The 17,940-nt window shown below is 48.5% G+C and overlaps 1 protein-coding gene across 1 annotated transcript in view; it reads right to left on the bottom strand.

Annotated features, from left to right (window-relative positions):
- LOC119971087 (cadherin-11-like) overlaps nt 1-17,940 on the bottom strand; it is a 209,250-nt gene that overhangs the window by 11,817 nt on the left and 179,493 nt on the right. The window contains 2 exon segments of the mRNA XM_038806239.1: nt 2,368-2,473; nt 7,370-7,491. Of these exon segments, the coding sequence (XP_038662167.1) occupies nt 2,368-2,473; nt 7,370-7,491 (228 nt within the window).

Here is a 17,940-nt window from a genome sequence, read left to right as displayed (position 1 = left end):
GAAGCAGAAAATTCTCTCTGAGACTGAGGTGATGAATGGTTAGCTTCTAGCCAGCCTGATGCCGCAGTTACTGATCAGAGTGCAACCGAGTCCGACATATTGGGAAGCCCAACCCCCTCGTCTGTCCTGAAATAAATGATCTCATCCGGGGCGATCTTTCCAGTTCCTCATGCAGTACTGTTATTGAGGGTGCAGTTAATTGGTAAGACTGAACCAGCTGGAATCTTTCAACTAAAGAAGGGAAAACTGAGCCAGTGACCGAACAGGGTCTTAAAAACATTAAAAAATGGATTTGATAAGAGTTGGGAGAGGGTAGGGAGGAGGGGTTGTGGGGTGAGGTGCTCCGGAGGGTGAACACCTCCACCTCGTGCGCGAGGTTGGAGCTGATACAGCTGAAGGTGGTGTATGGAGCGCACCTTACAAGGGCGAGGAAGAGCCGGCTCTTTGAGAGGGTAGAAGATGTGAGTGAACATTGCGGGGGGAGCCCGCAAACCACGTTCATATGTTTTGGTCCTGTCCAAAGCTGAAAGATTACTGGAAGGAGATTTTTAGGGTAATCTCTAATGTGGTGCACGGGAAATTGGACCCGGGCCCTCGGGAGGCCATATTCGGCACAATCGGATTGGCCGGGGTTGGAAGCAGGCATGGAGAGAGATGTTGTAGCCTTCGCCTCGTTGTTTGGGAGATCAACCTCCTCACCCTGTGCCTGAGCGTGGCGGGTGGACCTGCTGGAATTCTTGATGCTTGAAAAGGTCAAATTTGAACTGAGGGGAAGGATGGAGGGGTTCTACAATTCATGGACGTTATTCATTATGCACTTTCGAGAATTGGATTACACTGAACATTAGTGTGGGGGGGGGGGGTTCAGCTGGGAGGGTTGGGGAAGGGGACTGAGTGTGTTGATGGTGACTATGGGTGATTCCTAATTCCTCTTTGTCATTTGATTCTGTTGACATGAGGGCGAATGTTTGGGGGGTTTGTTGGGAGGATGGGATCGTTGTTATTGATATGGGGATTGACATTGCATTCGTTACTGATTATTGTTTATTGTTGGGTGTAAATTTGGGAGAAAATGTGAAAAAGGAGAATAAAAATATATTTTTTTAAAAGGGATTTGATGAGGTAGACATAGATGCTTCCACTTGTGGGGAGTCTGAACAGAAAGGAGGGCAGAGGTGCAATAAATCATATCTGGAATTCAGGAAAACCATTTTTATTCAGGGTGTGGAGCTCACTGCCACAGAATGGAAGAAACAGGAACAGGAGCAGGCCATTCTGCCCTTCCCGCCTGTTTCGCCATTCAATCCAACGTGGCTAATCGGAACATGGCCTCAACTCCGCTTTCCTGCCTGCTCCCCAAACCCGTGTCCCCCTCAGAGATCACAAACCTGTTTAACGCAGCACAGAATTGATACGGCGCAGAAGGAGGCCATTCAGCCCATCAATGACTGAGACCCTATTGCTCGCGAGGGTGGAGAATTCCAAAGATTGCCCTTGAGGAAAGGAAATTCTTTCACACTTCCCAAACCAATGGGAGAGCCCTTATCCTGAAACTGTGCGGCTGGGATTCTCTGCAACACCGTGCCGAACGCGGAGAATCCACTTTCACACCGAAATCGGGCCCAGGCTTTCCACTGTGACTTCATTGAAGCCTACTCGTGACAATAAGTGATTTTCATTTTTATTTCATTTCAGTGCCGGTCCGACGATTCTCCGGCACCCGCGCGGCTGGAGGCTCGTTGACAGAGGCCCGCCCAGCGATCCTCCGCTCCCGACCGGACGAGTTCTGGACGGCGTGGAACTAACCTGGTATTGCCGGTCAGGATGCAGGCGTAGCGACTGCGGACTCAAACCGCGGCCGCCCTGGTCGGGGGCGGGGCGGATCAGACAATGGGGGGGGGGGGGGGGGGGTGCTTATAGGCGGCCGGGAAATAGATCCGCACGGTTAGATGCTCGGGCGCGTGGCCGATCAGGGGTGTCTAATTTTTTCTGTCTGGCTCCCTGGTCCGAGTCCACCATGGAGCTCGGCACGGCCGCTGAAGCCCATCACCGTGCGCTTGAGTGGACTCCGAACAGGACGAGTGGGGGCCCGTTTCCACAACTAAAGCTGCGTGAATTACTCCGGGTCCCTGCTAGCCCCCTGTAGGGCATTGAATTAGCAGATTTTTTTTTACAGGACTCTCTGGGGTAAAACTTCAGTATTTGTATGCCAACGTGGGGACATAGTCCCATTGTGGATGAATCCAGCCCGTGATCCCTGGTTTAAGATTCACACACAAGGGAGAACCTCCTGGGGCAAAGAGAAAATACTGGACAATCTCAGCAGGTCTGACAGCATCTGGGCCCTCAGGGAGCCCAGCACCTTACCTGTGTTCTCTCCTATTGTGAAATTTGTATTCGGAGCTATGCTGAAGGTGAACCGCGGTCCATTTGCGTTTTCATCCTTGTCCACAGCCTTAATTGTCTGGATGAGCTGATAGGAGGGAATGAGGGAGATAAAATCTAATCAGTGCTCAGAAATCGTGATCAATGAACACCCACTGTTCCCATTCTGAAGATAGCATTATGTGTGACCTTTAACTTTGGCCTGTAGATTAGATGGTCACCATAGCAACAACATAATGGAACACAGACTCCTCATTAAAACTCCCAAATGAGTGAGTTTAGAAACCATTAACTCTCCATTGTCCTGTCTCTAAAAGCTTCTCTCATTATGTAAAAAGATAAAAAAGATTAGTGAAGATAAAGGTAGGTCCCTTGCAGTCCAAAACTGGGGAATTTCTAAGAGAGAACAAGGGACTGGCAGAGCAACTAAACAACTACTTTGGTCAATGGTCATGCAGGAGGACACAAGCAAGGTCCCAGAACTGCTCGGAAACCAAGGTTCCGGTGTAAGGTGCTTATTCCTTTTTTTTCCCTTTCTTTTCTTTTGCTCTTTTCATTTTTTGATCTATGGGTGATTAATGGACATCTGTCTTTCGGTCGAGCAGCAGGGAGAATGAGGAACTCAGAGGGTACAGGAAAGAGCACTCTGCTAGTCTCTGCTAGTTTGAACAGGAGCTTCAGAGAGAGAGTTGGGTTGGGACTTGAATTGACTGAAAGGCTAGTGGCCAATGAATTGGCTTAAAGGCCAATTCCAGTGGGATGGTTCTCGGAACCCCAAGAAGTTTAGGTTTGACTCCTGGATACAGAAGGACAAAGATATGGGGCAAGATTCTCCGCACATGCGGAGAATCGTAAAGGCTGCCGTGGGACAGGCCGTGACCCACGGCAGCCTTCACGCCCACTTCCGGGGCCGATTCTCCCCCCGGGCGGGGATAGGAGCGCGGCCCCGTGCGTCACGGCGGTGCGACCTTGACGACCGTCATCAAGGCCGCACGTCAAGCGTCACGCCGGCTGACGCGGCCGATGACGTCAGCCGCGCATGCGCAGGTTGGACAACGCCAACCCATACATGCGTAGTTGCCGTCTTTTCCCTCAGCCGCCCCACAAGACGTGGTGGCTTAATCTTGCGGGGCGGCGAAGGGAAAAGAGTGTGTCCGTTACGGACGCACGGCCCGCGATCGGTGGGAACCAATCGCGGGCCTATGCCCCCCTTGGCACGGCAGTGGTACTGCCGTGCCAATCGGGCCCCCAGATGCCCCAAACGGGCATCTGGCACCCGTTTCATGACGGCAGCAAGCAGGTGTGTTTGCTGCCGTGTTGAAATGGGCGTGAAGGACTGGCCGCTCGACCCATCGGCCTTGGCGAGCGGCGATTTGTGGCATGGAGGGGGGGGTGGGGGAGAATAGCGGGAGGGCGTGAAAAATGTTGGGAGGCCCTCCCGCTATTCTCCCACCCGGCGTGGGGGGCGGAGAATCCCGAACCTCTCTAGAAAGACCGTGTTCTTGAAGCTGCAGAGAACCTGGATGAATGGATCGACAGGAAAACAACTGCAAGCTGCAAAAAAGGACCAGGACTCTTTCTTCCCCCAGAATGGTTGTGAGTGCTGTATTCCTAACACTACAGAGACCTGAAGGAATCGGCAATAAAACCTCAAATTGAAAGCCATGTTTGAAGAGGAGTAAGGTGCGAGGAACACCACCATCTGAAGCAAAGACTCTTTTTTGTCCTTTTACATATGTTTTACTTTAAACCCCTCTCCTCCCCTCTTTGTTTGCCTGTCTTATGTGTTTTTGTGTGGAGGGGGGGGGGGCAATTAAAGTGGGTAATTAGGAATTAGATAACAGTTAACCAATTGTATTTGCTACATATTTCATTGTAGTTCTCATTATAAAAAACAGTAATTGTGTTTACATTTACAAACCTGGTGACTGTAATTTACTTGAGTATTTTTCTAAGAAGTATTGGTTAATTCATTTGTGTTGAGACTCCGGGTCAAGTGGGCTGGAACTGCCCGTGCTTTAGCCCAGAGTGTTGTAACACCAGGGAGAAGGAGCAATTGAAGGAAATTAGTATGACTCAAAAAAAATAACAGAAATCAATGTGACTGAAAGTCGATAAATTGGCCTCAGAATCTATATCCAAGGGTACTAAAGGGAGTGGCCATGGAAATAGTGAAAGCGTTGATTGCCACCTTCCAAAATGCTGTAGATTATGAAGCGTATGGGATTGGGGTAATTGGGGCAGCAGGGTAGCATGGTGGTTAGCATAAATGCTTCACAGCTCCAGGGTCCCAGGTTCAGTTCCCGGCTGGGTCACTGTCTGTGCGGAGTCTGCACGTCCTCCCCCGTGTGTGCGTGGGTTTCCTCGGGGTGCTCCGGTTTCCTCCCACAGTCCAAAGATGTGCGGGTTAGGTGGATTGGCCATGCTAAATTGCCCGTAGTGTCCTAAAAAGTAAGGTTAAGGGGGGGTGGGGTTGTTGGGTTACGGGTATAGGGTGGATACGTGGGTTTGAGTAGGGTGATCATTGCTCGGCACAACATCGAGGGCCGAAGGGCCTGTTCTGTGCTGTCCTGTTCTATGTTCTATATTGGTATAGATTGAGAATCGGTGAGCAGACAAGAAGCAGAGAGTAGGAATAAATGGGCCTTTTTGAAGTGGCAGGCGGTGACTATTGGGGTCCCCCAGGGATCAGTGCTTGGACTCCAGCTATTCCCAATATAATGATTTGGACGAGGGAATCAGAGATAATGGTTGGAATTTACCGGTCGTCGCGATTCAATATCCCCACCGGGAGCGCAGCCCCACCAGCTGGTTTTGTGGCGACGTGGGATGGCTACAATGGGAAATCACATTGGCAAGCGGCGAGAAGATAGAATCCCGCTGCCAGCGAACGGCGCGTCACTGAGAAACAGGTAGCTGGGGGGGGCAGAGAATCTCAGCCGATATTTCCAGGTTCGCTGATGACACAACGGTTGATGGGACTGTGAGCTGTGAGGAGGATGTTTAAGAGGCTTCAAGGTGACTTAGACAAGTTGGATGAATGGGAAAACACCTGCCAGATACAGTTTAACGTGGATAAATGTGAAGTTATCGATCTCAATCGGAAAAGCAGAATGGCAGAGTATTATTCAAATGGTGACCGATTGGGAATGTTGACGGACAAAGGGACCTGGGTGTCTTTGTACACCAGTCACTGAAAGCAAGCATGCAGATACAGCAGACCCTTAAGAAGGCAAATGGGTGGTTGGCCTTCTTTGGAAGAGGACTTGAAAACAGGAGCAGGGATGTTGCCTGGTATGGAGGGTGCTAGCTATGAAGAAAGGTTGAGTAGATTAGGATTGTTTTTGTTGGAAAGACGGAGGTTGAGGGGGGACCTGATTGAGGTCTACAAAATTATGAGAGGTATGGACAGGGTGGATAGCAACAAGCTTTTTCCAGGAGTGGGGGTGTCAATTACAAGGGGTCACGATTTCAAGGTGAGAGGGGGAAAGTTTAAGGGAGATGTGCGTGGGAAGTTTTTTACGCAGAGGATGGGGGGTGCCTGGAACGCTTTGCCAGCGGAGGTGGTAGAGGCGGGCACGATAGCATCGTTTAAGATGCATCTAGACAGATATATGAACGGGCGGGGAACAGAGGGAAGTAGATCCTTGGAAAATAGGCGACAGGTTTAGATAAAGGATCAGGATCGGCGCAGGCTGGGAGGGCCGAAGGGCCTGTTCCTGCGCTGTAATTTTCTTTGTTCTTTGTTCTTTTGGGATTATCATAGATATCATAGAATTTACAGTGCAGAAGGAGGCCATTCAGCCCATCGAGTCTGCACCGGCTCTTGGAAAGAGCACCCTACCCAATGTCAACACCTCCACCCTATCCCCATAACCCAGTAACCCCACCCAACACTAAGGGCAATTTTGGACACTAAGGGCAATTTATTATGGCCAATCCACCTAACCTGCCTTACTGCAGTTGTACTCAGTGAGACCACATCTGGAGTATTGTGTGCAGCTTTGGTCTCCATATCTAAGAACTGACATACTTGCCATAGCGGGGGTGCAACAAAAGTTCACTAGGGCGATTCCTGGAATGGAAGGACTGTTGCATGATGAGAGATTGGGTCGACTTTCAACTGGGGTTGAGAAGAATGAGAGGGGATCTCATTGAAATGCATAACTTTCTCGCAGGGCTGGACAAACTGGATGGAGGGACATTGTATTCTCGGGCTGGGGAAGGGGTGGGGGGGTGCCTGGAACAAAGAGTCACAGCTTCAGCATAGGGGGTCGGCCATTCAGGATTGAGATGGAGAGAGAGAGATTTCTTCACTCAGAGGGTGATGAACCTGTAGAATTATCTACTACTAAAGACTGTGGAGGTAAAGTCACTGAATATATTTAAGAAGGAATTAGATTTTTAGACTCTAAAGGTATCAAGAGGTCTGGAGAGAATGCAGGAATATGGCGTTGTGATAGAGAAGCAACGAAGATCATATTGAATAGTGAAGCAGGTTCAAAGGACCAAAAGAGGTGACTTAATTGAGGCATACAAGGTGATCAGAGGATTAGATAGGGTGGACAGTGAGAGCCTTTTTCCTCAGATGGTGATGTCTAGCACGAGGGGACATAGCTTTAAATTGAGGGGAGAAAGATATAAGACAGATGTCAGAGGTAGGTTCTTTACTCAGAGAGTAGTAAGGGCGTGGAATGCCCTGCCTGCAGCAGTAGTGGACTCGCCAACATTAAGGGCATTTAAATGGTCATTGGATAGGCATATGGACGATAAGGGAATAGTGTAGAGGGACTTTAGAGGGGTTTCACAGGTCGGCGCAACATCGAGGGCCGAAGGGCCTGTACTGCGCTGTACAGGCCCTGTTCTATGTTCTACTCCTGTTCATATTTTCCATGTTTCTGTGAAGACTTTCCAGCCATTTTGAATCACTCAACAGTCCTGAGAAATCCAACCAGAATATTTGAAATTGCCCAATGATACTCACCTTTCCTGTGTTAGCATTTTCGCACATTTCTACTTCATAAGGTTCCGCAAATTCTGGTGCATTGTCATTGATGTCCCGGATTTTGATGGCTACTTGAGCGCGCGAAGAGTGAATTTGGTTATCTGTGAAGAAGATTAGATGTAAAAATGTGAAAACGGTGCACTTGGGACAGTAAAAGTTCACTTCAAACCAAGATTAATTAACGGAACTAAACCTGGCGTGGGACTTGAACCCTTACCGCTCATGGTTCACTCACAAGGGTGCTCCCCACTGAGCACATACAACAGTATTCCTCAACAGAGCGAAGGATGATCATTATGGCAGAACCATCAGGAGCATAGAGACACAGTGAGATCTGGGCATGCAGATCCACAGACCTTTAAAATTGGCAGCACTGGTGGAAATGGTGGTAAAGAAAGCATATGGCATGCTTGCCTTCATAGGACGGGATGTCGAGTCTAAAAGCTCGAAAATTATTTTCCCATTATATAGAACGTTGGTTAGGCCACATTTGGAATACTGTGTCCAATTCTGGTCACCACACTACCAGAAGGACCTGGAGGCTTTGGAGAGAGTACAGAAAAGGTTTGCCAGGATGTTGCCTGGTATGGAGGCTATTAGCTACGAGGAGAGATTGAATAAACTGGGATTGTTCTCCCTTGAGAGACGGAGGCTGAGGGGCGACCTGATAGAAGTTTATAAAATTATGAGCGGTACAGATAGGGTGAACAGTTGGAGGCTTTTTCCCAGGGTGGAAATGACAATTACAAAGGGGCACAAGTTCAAGGTGAGGGGGGATCGGTTGAGTGGAGATGTGCGGGGGAAGTTTTTTTACACATAGGGTGATGGTGGCCTGGAATGCACGGCCAAGTGAGGTGGTTGAGGCAGATACGTTAGCAACCTTTAAGACTTATCTGAATATGCACATGAACAGACGGGTATAGCAGGATACAGGCGATTGGTCTAGATAGGTCACGTGATCGGCGCAGGTTTGGAGGGCCGAAGGGCCTGTTCAGGTGCTGTATTGTTCTTTGTTATGGGAAGTAGCTCAGGAAAGGTGCTGATATTCGGCCAGATTATGTCTGTCCGACATGTCCGGGCATGAACAGTTTCAAAGGGATAGGAGGATATTCATGTTAGACTCGAAAATTTAACCCCGCTTCTCTCTCCACAAATGCTACAAATCAGCTGAGGTTCTCCCACATTTCCTGTTTTCATCTCAGACAAAGAACAAAGAACCAAGAAAAGTACAGCACAGGAACAGGCCCTTCGGCCCTCCAAGTCCGTGCCGACCATGCTGCCCGACTAAACTACAATCTTCTACACTTCCTGGGTCTGTATCCCTCTATTCCCATCCTATTCATGTATTTTGTCAAGATGCCCCTTAAATGTCACTATCGTCCCTGCTTCCACCCCCTCCTCCGGCAGCGAATTCCAAGCACCCACTATGCTCTGTTTAAAAAACTTGCCTCGGACATCTCCTGTAAACCTTTCCCCTCGCAGCTTAAACCTATGCCCCTTCGTAATTTACCCCTATACCCTGGGGAAAAGCCTCTGACTATCCACTGTCGATGCCCCTCATAATTTTGTAGACCTCTATCAGGTCGCCCCTCAACCTCCGTCATTCCAATGAGAACAAACCGAGTTTGTTCAACCGCTCCTCATTGCTAATACCCTCTACACCAGACAACATCCTGGTAAATCTCTTCTGCACCCTCTCTAAAGCCTCCACATCCTTCTGGTAGTGTGGCGAACAGAATTGAACACTATACTCCAAGTGTGGCCTAACTGCAGAATGACTTGCCAATTCTTATACTTAATGCCCCGGCTAATGAAGGCAAGCATGCCGTATGCCTTCTTGACTACCTTCTCCACCTGTGTTGCCCTTTCAGTGACCTGTGGACCTGTACACCTAGATCTCTGACTTTCAATACTCTTGAGGGTTTTCCCATTCACTGTATATTCCCTACCTGCATTAGACCTTCAAAATGCATTACCTCACATTTGTCCAGATTAAACTCCATCTGCCATCTCTCCACCCAAGTCTCCAAACAATCTAAATCCTGCTGTATCCTCTGACAGTCCTCATCGCTATCTGCAATTCCACCGACCTTTGTGTCGTCTGCAAACTTACTAATCAGACCAGTTACATTTTCCTCCAAATCATTTATATATACTACGAACAGCAAAGGTCCCAGCACTGATCCCTGTGGAACACCACTGGTCACAGCCCTCCAATTTGTAAAGCACCCTTCCATTGCTACTCTCTGCCTTCAATGACCTAGCCAGTTCTGTATCCATCTTGTCAGCTCACCTCTGATCCCGTGTGACTTCACCTTTTGTTCCAGTCTACCATGAGGGACCTTGTCAAAGGCCTTACTGAAGTCCATGTAGACAACATCCACTGCCCTACCTGCATCAATCATCTTTGTGACCTCTTCGAAAAACTCTATCAAGTTGGTAAGACACGACCTCCCCCTCACAAAACCATGCTGCCTCTCACTAATATGTCCATTTGCTGCCAAATAGGAGTAGATACTGTCTCGAAGAATTCTCTCCAGTAATTTCCCTACCACTGACGTATGGTTCGCCGGCCTGTAGTTCCCTGGATTACAAAGGAACAACATTGGCTAATCTCCAGTCCTCCGGGACATCACCTGAAGACAGTGAGGAGCCAAAGATTTTTGTCAAGACCTCAGCAATTTCCTCTCTAGCCTCCTTCAGTATTCTGGGCTAGATCCCATCAGGCCCTGGGGACTTATCTACCTTAATATTTTTCAAGACGCCCAACACCTCATCTTTTTGGATCTCAATGAGACCCAGATTATCTACACACTCTTCTACAGACTCAACATCTACCAATTCCTTCTCTTTGGTGAATACTGATGCAAAGTATTCATTTAGTACCTCGCCCATTTCCTTTGGCTCCACACATAGATTGCCTTGCCTATCCTTCAGTGGGTCAACCCTTTCCCTGGCTACCCTCTTGCTTTTTATGTACGTGTAGAAAGCCTTGGGATTTTCCTTAACCCTATTTGCCAATGACTTTTCGTGACCCCTTCTAGCCCTGCTGACTCCTTGCTTAAGTTCCTTCCTATTTTCCTTATATTCCAAACAAGCTTCGTCTGTTCCCAGCCTTCTAGCCCTGACAAATGCCTCCTTTTCCTTTTTGATGAGGCCTCCAATATCTCTCGTTATCCAAGGTTCCTGAAATTTGCTGTATTTATCCTTCTTCCTCACAGGAACATGCTGGTCCTGAATTCCTTTCAACTGACACGTGAAAGCCTCCCACATGTCAGATGTTGATTTACCCTCAAACATTCACCCCCAATCTAGGTTCTTCAGTTCCCGCCTAATATTGTTATAATTAGCCTTCTCCCAATTTAGCACATTCACCCTAGGACCACTCTTATCCTTGTCCACCAGCACTTTCAAACTTACTGAATTGTGGTCACTCTTCCCGAAATGCTCCCCTACTGAAACTTCTACCACCTGGCCGGGCTCATTCCCCAATACCAGTTCCAGTACAGCCCCTTCCCTAGTTGGACTGTCTACATATTGTTTTAAGAAGCCCTCCTGGATGCTCCTTACAAACTCTGCCCCGTCTAAGCCCCGAGCACTAAGTGAGTCCCAGTCAATATTGGGGAAGTTGAAGTCTCCCATCACAAAAACCCTGTTGTTTTACTCTTTTCCAAAATCTGTCTACCTATCTGCTCCTCTATCTCCCGCTGGCTGTTGGGAGGCCTGTAGTAAACCCCCAACATTGTGACTGCACCCTTCTTAGTCCTGATCTCTACCCATATAGCCTCACTGCCCTCTGAGGTGTCCTCCCGTAGTACAGCTGTGATATTCTCCCTAACCAGTAGCGCAACTCCACCACCCCTTTTACATCCCCCTCTATCCCGCCTGAAATATCTAAATCCTGGAACGTTTAGCTGCCAATCCTGTCCTTCCCTCAACCAGGTCTCTGTAATGGCAACAACATGATAGTTCCAAGTAGTAATCCAAGCTCTAAGTTCATCTGCCTTACCCGTAATACTTCTTGCATTAAAACATATGCACTTCAGGCCACCAGACCCGCTGTGTTCAGCAACATTTGGCAGCAGGGTAGCATGGTGGTTAGCATAAATGCTTCACAGCTCCAGGGTCCCAGGTTCGATTCCCGGCTGGGTCACTGTCTGTGTGGAGTCTGCACGTCCTCCCCCTGTGTGCGTGGGTTTCCTCCGGGTGCTCCGGTTTCCTCCCACAGTCCAAAGATGTGCGGGTTAGGTGGATTGGCCATGCTAAATTGCCCGTAGTGTCCTAATTAAAGTAAGGTTAAGGGGGGGGTTGTTGGGTTACGGGTATAGAGTGGATACGTGGGTTTGAGTAGGGTGATCATGGCTCGGCACAACATTGAGGGCTGAAGGGCCTGTTCTGTGCTGTACTGTTCTATGTTCTATCTCCCTGTCTGCTCTCCCTCAGAGCCATACTGGCCCTATTCCCTAGTTCTCCCTCAATGCTTTCACCTTCTGACCTATTGCTCCGGTGCCCACCCCCATGCCATACTAGTTTAAACCTTGAGCATCCACGGCAATTTGCTTTTATCGATAGGGCAAGAGTTGGGGGAATGGATCTTCAATCGGCCGTTGCTGGTGTAAAATCCCGCACGAAACCTCCAGGGTGCGAATGCTCATCTTCCCCATGCTCCCTGTGGAGTTTGAACTCCCCTAACCAGTGAGGATATCTCAATTAACCCATGTAAATAAGATCGGCCAGTAATGCATCAACGTCAGTGGGAGTCCGGTTGGAGTCTATCAGGTATTGTACATATCGTTTGTGTAAATAAAACTTTGTTTCCCATTTCACTCCCTGGGTCCTGATCATAGCTGTCTTCAGCTGTCCAAAATTAAGCTTCAAACTTATAAACAGCAGCTTGCAATATGTACAGTAGCTGATGGACATCACCATTCTGGACTCAGCTTTTCCAGCTATTAGCTGAAGGAGACGTGTGCCAACCATGACAGGTGCAGCAACTGAAAAATAGGATGAATTAAGTCAAATTTTATTTAAAATTGCATGAGGAACTGAAAGCTCAACAGGAACAGCAGTTGGAGACGAAATATTGCATTCAACTCTTCTGGGAAATGACTTCAACTTGCCAAAGATACCCTGAAATCAGTGCCATCGGAATTAAATGCTTGCAAGTTACACTGCGCTGGCATAGATCGACTGGGCACAGCGCAGTAACGTTTTGCTACACCTGTACAAGTGCTGGGCTCCCAAACACTGACAAGGACTTCTAACGAGCAATACTTTAAATGAAGAATGAAATGAAAATCGCTTATTGTCACGGTTGTCTTCAATGAAGTTACTGTGAAAAGCCCCTAGTCGCCACATTCCGGCGCCTGTCCAGGGAGGCTGGTATGGGCATGAGCAGCCATTCTGTGCTGGTGCACTGCCCGTCCACCGGACAGAACGCCCGCGCTCCCGGCATGTGACTCTTTTGTCGCCACGTCATCATGCCATCACGTGACTGCTCAGTCTAGATCTTCTCTGTTTAAGTTTGGCTAACCGGTGATATTGAGATATAACAGTGTATACGAACAGTGACTCTGTATGAATCCCTGTGTGAGGCACGGATTAAGCTGTTGCAGTCGATGCACAGCCCGTCACGTCTCCTTTCTCCACCCATTTCCATGTTGTGTTGGGATGAGATCTGAAGGCCAATTGCAAACTAGAGGCACGATTCTCCGTCCGTTTAAACGGTTGAGTATGTTGTCGGCACTGTCTGAGGTTCCCATATAACTGTTCGGTTGCAGGAATGGCTGTGTACAACCGCCAACCTGTCATGGCCACATGCGGTCTGGATCCAGACCACTTGACCAAGCTTTAGAGAGCCGCGTCTGTGGCCATTTCAATGATGGTGCATTTTGCTTCTCAATCTGCGTTGCAAGGGGGCATCTTTCACGTTTGGGCTGTCGCAGACCTTTGGCAGTAGGTCCTGGAAAAGAGTCATGCGGCTGATGAGTGCGGGCCCTGTTAGGGCAGATTTCGCAGGCTCAGGAGTGATTCTGGGCACATTTCTCTAGAAGATGCTTAGCTGAGTGCACATTGGGCAGGTTGTCGAGTTCAAACCACCTGTAAAAGAATCAACTACGACTAAATGTTGTGTACCATTTCATTCAAATATATCAGCTGCTGTGAATGACCACGGAAGGTCCGGGTCCTCATATAACTGCAGCAGTTCTTTTGCTTGATGCGGCTTGAGTGCATTATGGGTGCACATCTGGAAAATTTTGTTTCCATGTTGGCAGACAGGGAAAGCCAGTACAGTGATTCTTTGGCCTTGTATCTGATTGTTTCCAACCACTTTGGTGAGGTTTTTGGGTGTAGAACATCTGAAGGGCTGTAAGGATGATGAATTGCTGGCCACACAGTATCAGTCCATCCTGTACAGTTAGTTCAGCTCTGACAAGCTGACAACAGGGTCAGTAGTTCAAAGTCTCATGTGGGGGAACTCTTTTCTTGTTTCAGAAACGCTGTCGGTCATTCCGGTGGAGTTGGAAACAAATTAGAATGACACAGGCCCAAGGCTATGAGGTAATCCTACAGTTGGGAGTTCTGACCGAATGTCACCACCAGAAGATCTTTGTTAACCATCAAACCAGTGGTTCCAATCGCTCCGCATCTTGGGAGGACTGCCTGCTGATGCAACAACTTTAATATCTGAAGCAAGGACACACCTTACATTTCATATTAATCCCCTTATTATTTATACCACCCCCCCCCCCCCACTCCGTGTGTGTCTGTCCGGTGTGTGTTTGGGTAGAGGGTGTGACGGTGAAACAGGGGAGTAGTAGATTAACTGGTCGTGGTTGAATTGAGGAACAGACTTCTTCTTGAGGCTACTGATTTTCCCCTCCAGATTTCTGGAATTCTGCACAGTCTGATGAGGGCAGGCGGGCTGGAGAGGGTGATGTAAGTGTGCTGCACTGGTATTTAAATATTGTGCCTCGGCTTTCGAACACGTCAGCTGAGGAAAGGTGGGCGAACCAGCTGCTGTCCCACCAGGAGAGCCGGAGAAAAACGCGCCTCTGCATAATTAATCAGATTCCGGGCGCTGAATCTGGCGCGGGATGCCGCCGTACTGGACATCGGAACAGCTGCCTCCAGAGCTCCCCACCGCTACGCTTTGTCTGAAAATGGGAGAATCCTGCCCAATGCACGTGGAGCTGGGGGAGGCTTATGCTCAAACCTTTTGCTAATTCGCAGAGCAAAATTAGCCATAAAAGAAACAAGAACGTTCAGCAATTGACTGAGAAAATATCCGATTAGCACAGGCGAATTTGGGATTGAGCTTTTGAGGGTATGCTTTGGAAGCCAATGGGAGATAAAATCACTGCACAACTTAACATGCTTTATAAATCATCTTAGCACAGCAGTGCAAAATGAAAAGTGCGTGACAAGGACTACAACATCAACATTCCCACATATTTTTTTAATTTTCCATTTTTAGCATTGCCGTCCATTAGCAAGAGGGTGTTGTCTACCTCTACACAGCAACAGCAATCTATCAGCAGCATGCGGGGGGGGGGGGGATTTCTGATCTCGGGGAGGGCGAAACCGAAAAAACTCGCCTGTTAATTCTCTTAATCCCTCACCACAGATGCTGACTGACCTAACTGAAATGAAAAATGAAAATCGCTTATTGTCACGAGTAGGCTTTGATGAAGTTACTGTGAAAAGCCCCTAGTTGCCACATTCCGGCGCCTGTTTGGGGAGGCTGATACGGGAATCGAACCGTGTTGCTGGCCTGCCTTTGTCTGCTTTAAAAGCCAGCGATTTAGCACAGTGTGCTAAACCAGCTCCTTGTGTGCTAAACCAGCCCCTACTGAGTACGTCCAGCATTTTCTATTTATGGAGTGTTTTTGTCTATTTATCTGTACATCTGTGTGTCTGTCCATCTGTTCAATGTACTGTCAGTATTTGCCTGATGATTAAAAAAATTATAAAAGCTGGCTGATGCTTTTGATAAGGTCCCTCATGGACCTTATCAAAATGGGCAAAATTAAAGTACATGGGATAGGGGGTAATGGATTGACATGGATCAAGAATTGGTTGACAGACAGGAGACGGAGAGTGGGAATAAATGGGTCTTTTTCCAAGTGGCAGACAGTGACTGGCGGGGTCCCGCAGGGATCAATGCTTGGGGGCCTAACTGTTCATGATTATATATAAATTACCTGGATGAGGGAACCAAGTGTAACATTTCCAAGTTTGCTGATGACACAAAATTGGGTGGAATTGTGAGTTGTGAGGAGGATGCAAGGAGGCTTCAAGGTGTATTTAGGCAAGGTGGGTGAGTGGGCCAACACATGGCTGATGCAGTTCAACGTGACTAAATGTGAAGTTACACACTTCGGTGTGAAAAACTGAAAGGAAGAGTATTATTTTAAATTGTGATATTAACTGGGAAGTGAAGATGTACAAAAGGACCTTGGTGTCCTTGTGCACCAGTCAATGAAAGTGGAGAGTCAGGTATAACAAGCGATTAGAAAGGCGTATCGGCCTTCATTGGGAGGCGGTTTGAGTTCAGAAATAGAGATGCCTTACTGCAGTTATACAGGGCCATGATGACACCACAGCTGGAGTATTGCGCGAAATTTAGGTCTCCCTACCTGAGAATGGATATACTTTCCACAGAGGGAATGAAACGGATGTTCACTAGGCTGATACCGGGTTGGTGGGATTATCTAATGAGGGGAGATTGGTTCGATTAGGCCCGTATCCCTTAGAGTTTAGAAGGATGAGAGGAGATCTGATTGAAATGTCTAACATTCTAACAGGATTGGACAGGCTAGATGCAGAGAGGCTGTTTCCGCTGGTGGGGGAATCTTGAGCAGGTGACACGATCTCAAGATTCGGGGTCGACCATTTAGGATTCAGACGAGAAGGTTTCTTCACTCAAAGGACAGTGAACCTGTGGAATTCTATCCCACAAAAGGCTGTGGAGGACAAGTCACTGAATGTATTCAAGAGTGAGATAATCATTTTTTCGATTTGTTTTTTTTTGATTATGAATTTAGAGTATCCGATACATGTTTTCCAATTAAGGGGCAATGTAGCGTGGCCAATCCACCTACCCTGCACATCTTTGGGTTGTGGGGTGAAACCCACGCAGGCACGGGGAGAATGTTCAAACTCCGCACGGACAGTGACCCAGAGCCGGGATCGAACCTGGGACCTCGGCACCGTGGCGAACCCACTGCGCCACCGTGCTGCCCCATGTTTTAGATTTTCAATGACATCAAGGTGTATTGGGAGAAAATGGGAATATGGCATTGAGATCGAGGGTCAGCCATGGTCATATTGAATGGTGAAGCTGGCTCGCAGGGCCTACTCCTAGTTTCTACAGCTGAAATATTCCACCCTCATTCACCCTCATTGGGGTGTCCCGGTGCCACTGAAGGCAGTTTTGGCTGGAATGCCGTATTTTCAGCTCTCGCTCGCAACTGATCCCACCATGGACAAGACCGGAGAATCCTGCCCTTTGTTTCTATGGATACGCCGTATCGTGGTGCCCATCACCCTTTGCACACCGCGCACTCTCTACTGCACATTTCTCCGGCAATCATTCGAAAAATAAATAAAAGTTCAGCAATCGAAAATCCCAGAGCCGCAATATCTGGTATTTCTTAATTGACCATCTCACAAATACAGCTGGCTTGAAAACAATTGACCTTTGAATGAGTTCAACCTGTGATCACCTGACATCTGAAAGAGAAGAGACCTACATTTTTAACCCTAATGTTTTACATTCTTTCATGGGGCATCACTGGGTTTGCCAGCATTTGTTGCCCTTTCATGGGTGGGTGGTTTGCGAGGCCATTTCAGAGGGGAGTTAAGGGTTGACCACATTGCAGTCGATCTGGACACACATGTAGGCCAGACCAGGTAACGCCAGCAGATTTCCTTCCCTAAAGGGCATCAGTGAACCAGATGCGTGTTTACAGTGACTGATAATAGTGTCATGATCACCATTAGTGGGACGAGCTTTATATTCCAGATGTTATTCATTGAGTTTTAATTCCTCCAGCTGCCATGGTGGGATTTGAACCCATACCCCAGAGTATTTGTCTGGGTCCCTGGATTATTAGTCAAGTGATATCATCAGAGCACCATCTCATGGAATAATGGGCGGAATTCTCCGCAAGGCCCGACGCCGTTGTGAAACCCGGAGAGGTTCACAACGGCGTCGGAGGCCGCTCCTGGCCCCCAATTCCCCCCCCCCCCCCCCAGGGGGGCTAGGAGGGCCGTGCTGTAAATCTCAGCCCCCGGGCCTTGTCGCTGGCATCAAGGCCTGGCGCGCCGAGAATGACGCGGCCGGCGCGCCTAATGATGTCAGCCACGCACGCGCATGTTGGCCGGCTCCAACCCGCGCATGCGCGGCTGACGTCACGATGGCTGACGGCTCAAACCCGCACATGCGCGGCTGCCGTCTTCCCCTCCGCTGCCCCGCAAGACGTGGCAGCTTGATCTTACGGGGCGGCGGAGGGGAAAGAGTGCGTCCCTTTGAGACGCCGGCCCGA

This window comes from Scyliorhinus canicula, chromosome 9, assembly GCF_902713615.1.
Source record: "Scyliorhinus canicula chromosome 9, sScyCan1.1, whole genome shotgun sequence".
Lineage (NCBI taxonomy): Eukaryota > Metazoa > Chordata > Chondrichthyes > Carcharhiniformes > Scyliorhinidae > Scyliorhinus > Scyliorhinus canicula.
This window is presented reverse-complemented; position numbering and strand designations above follow the sequence as displayed.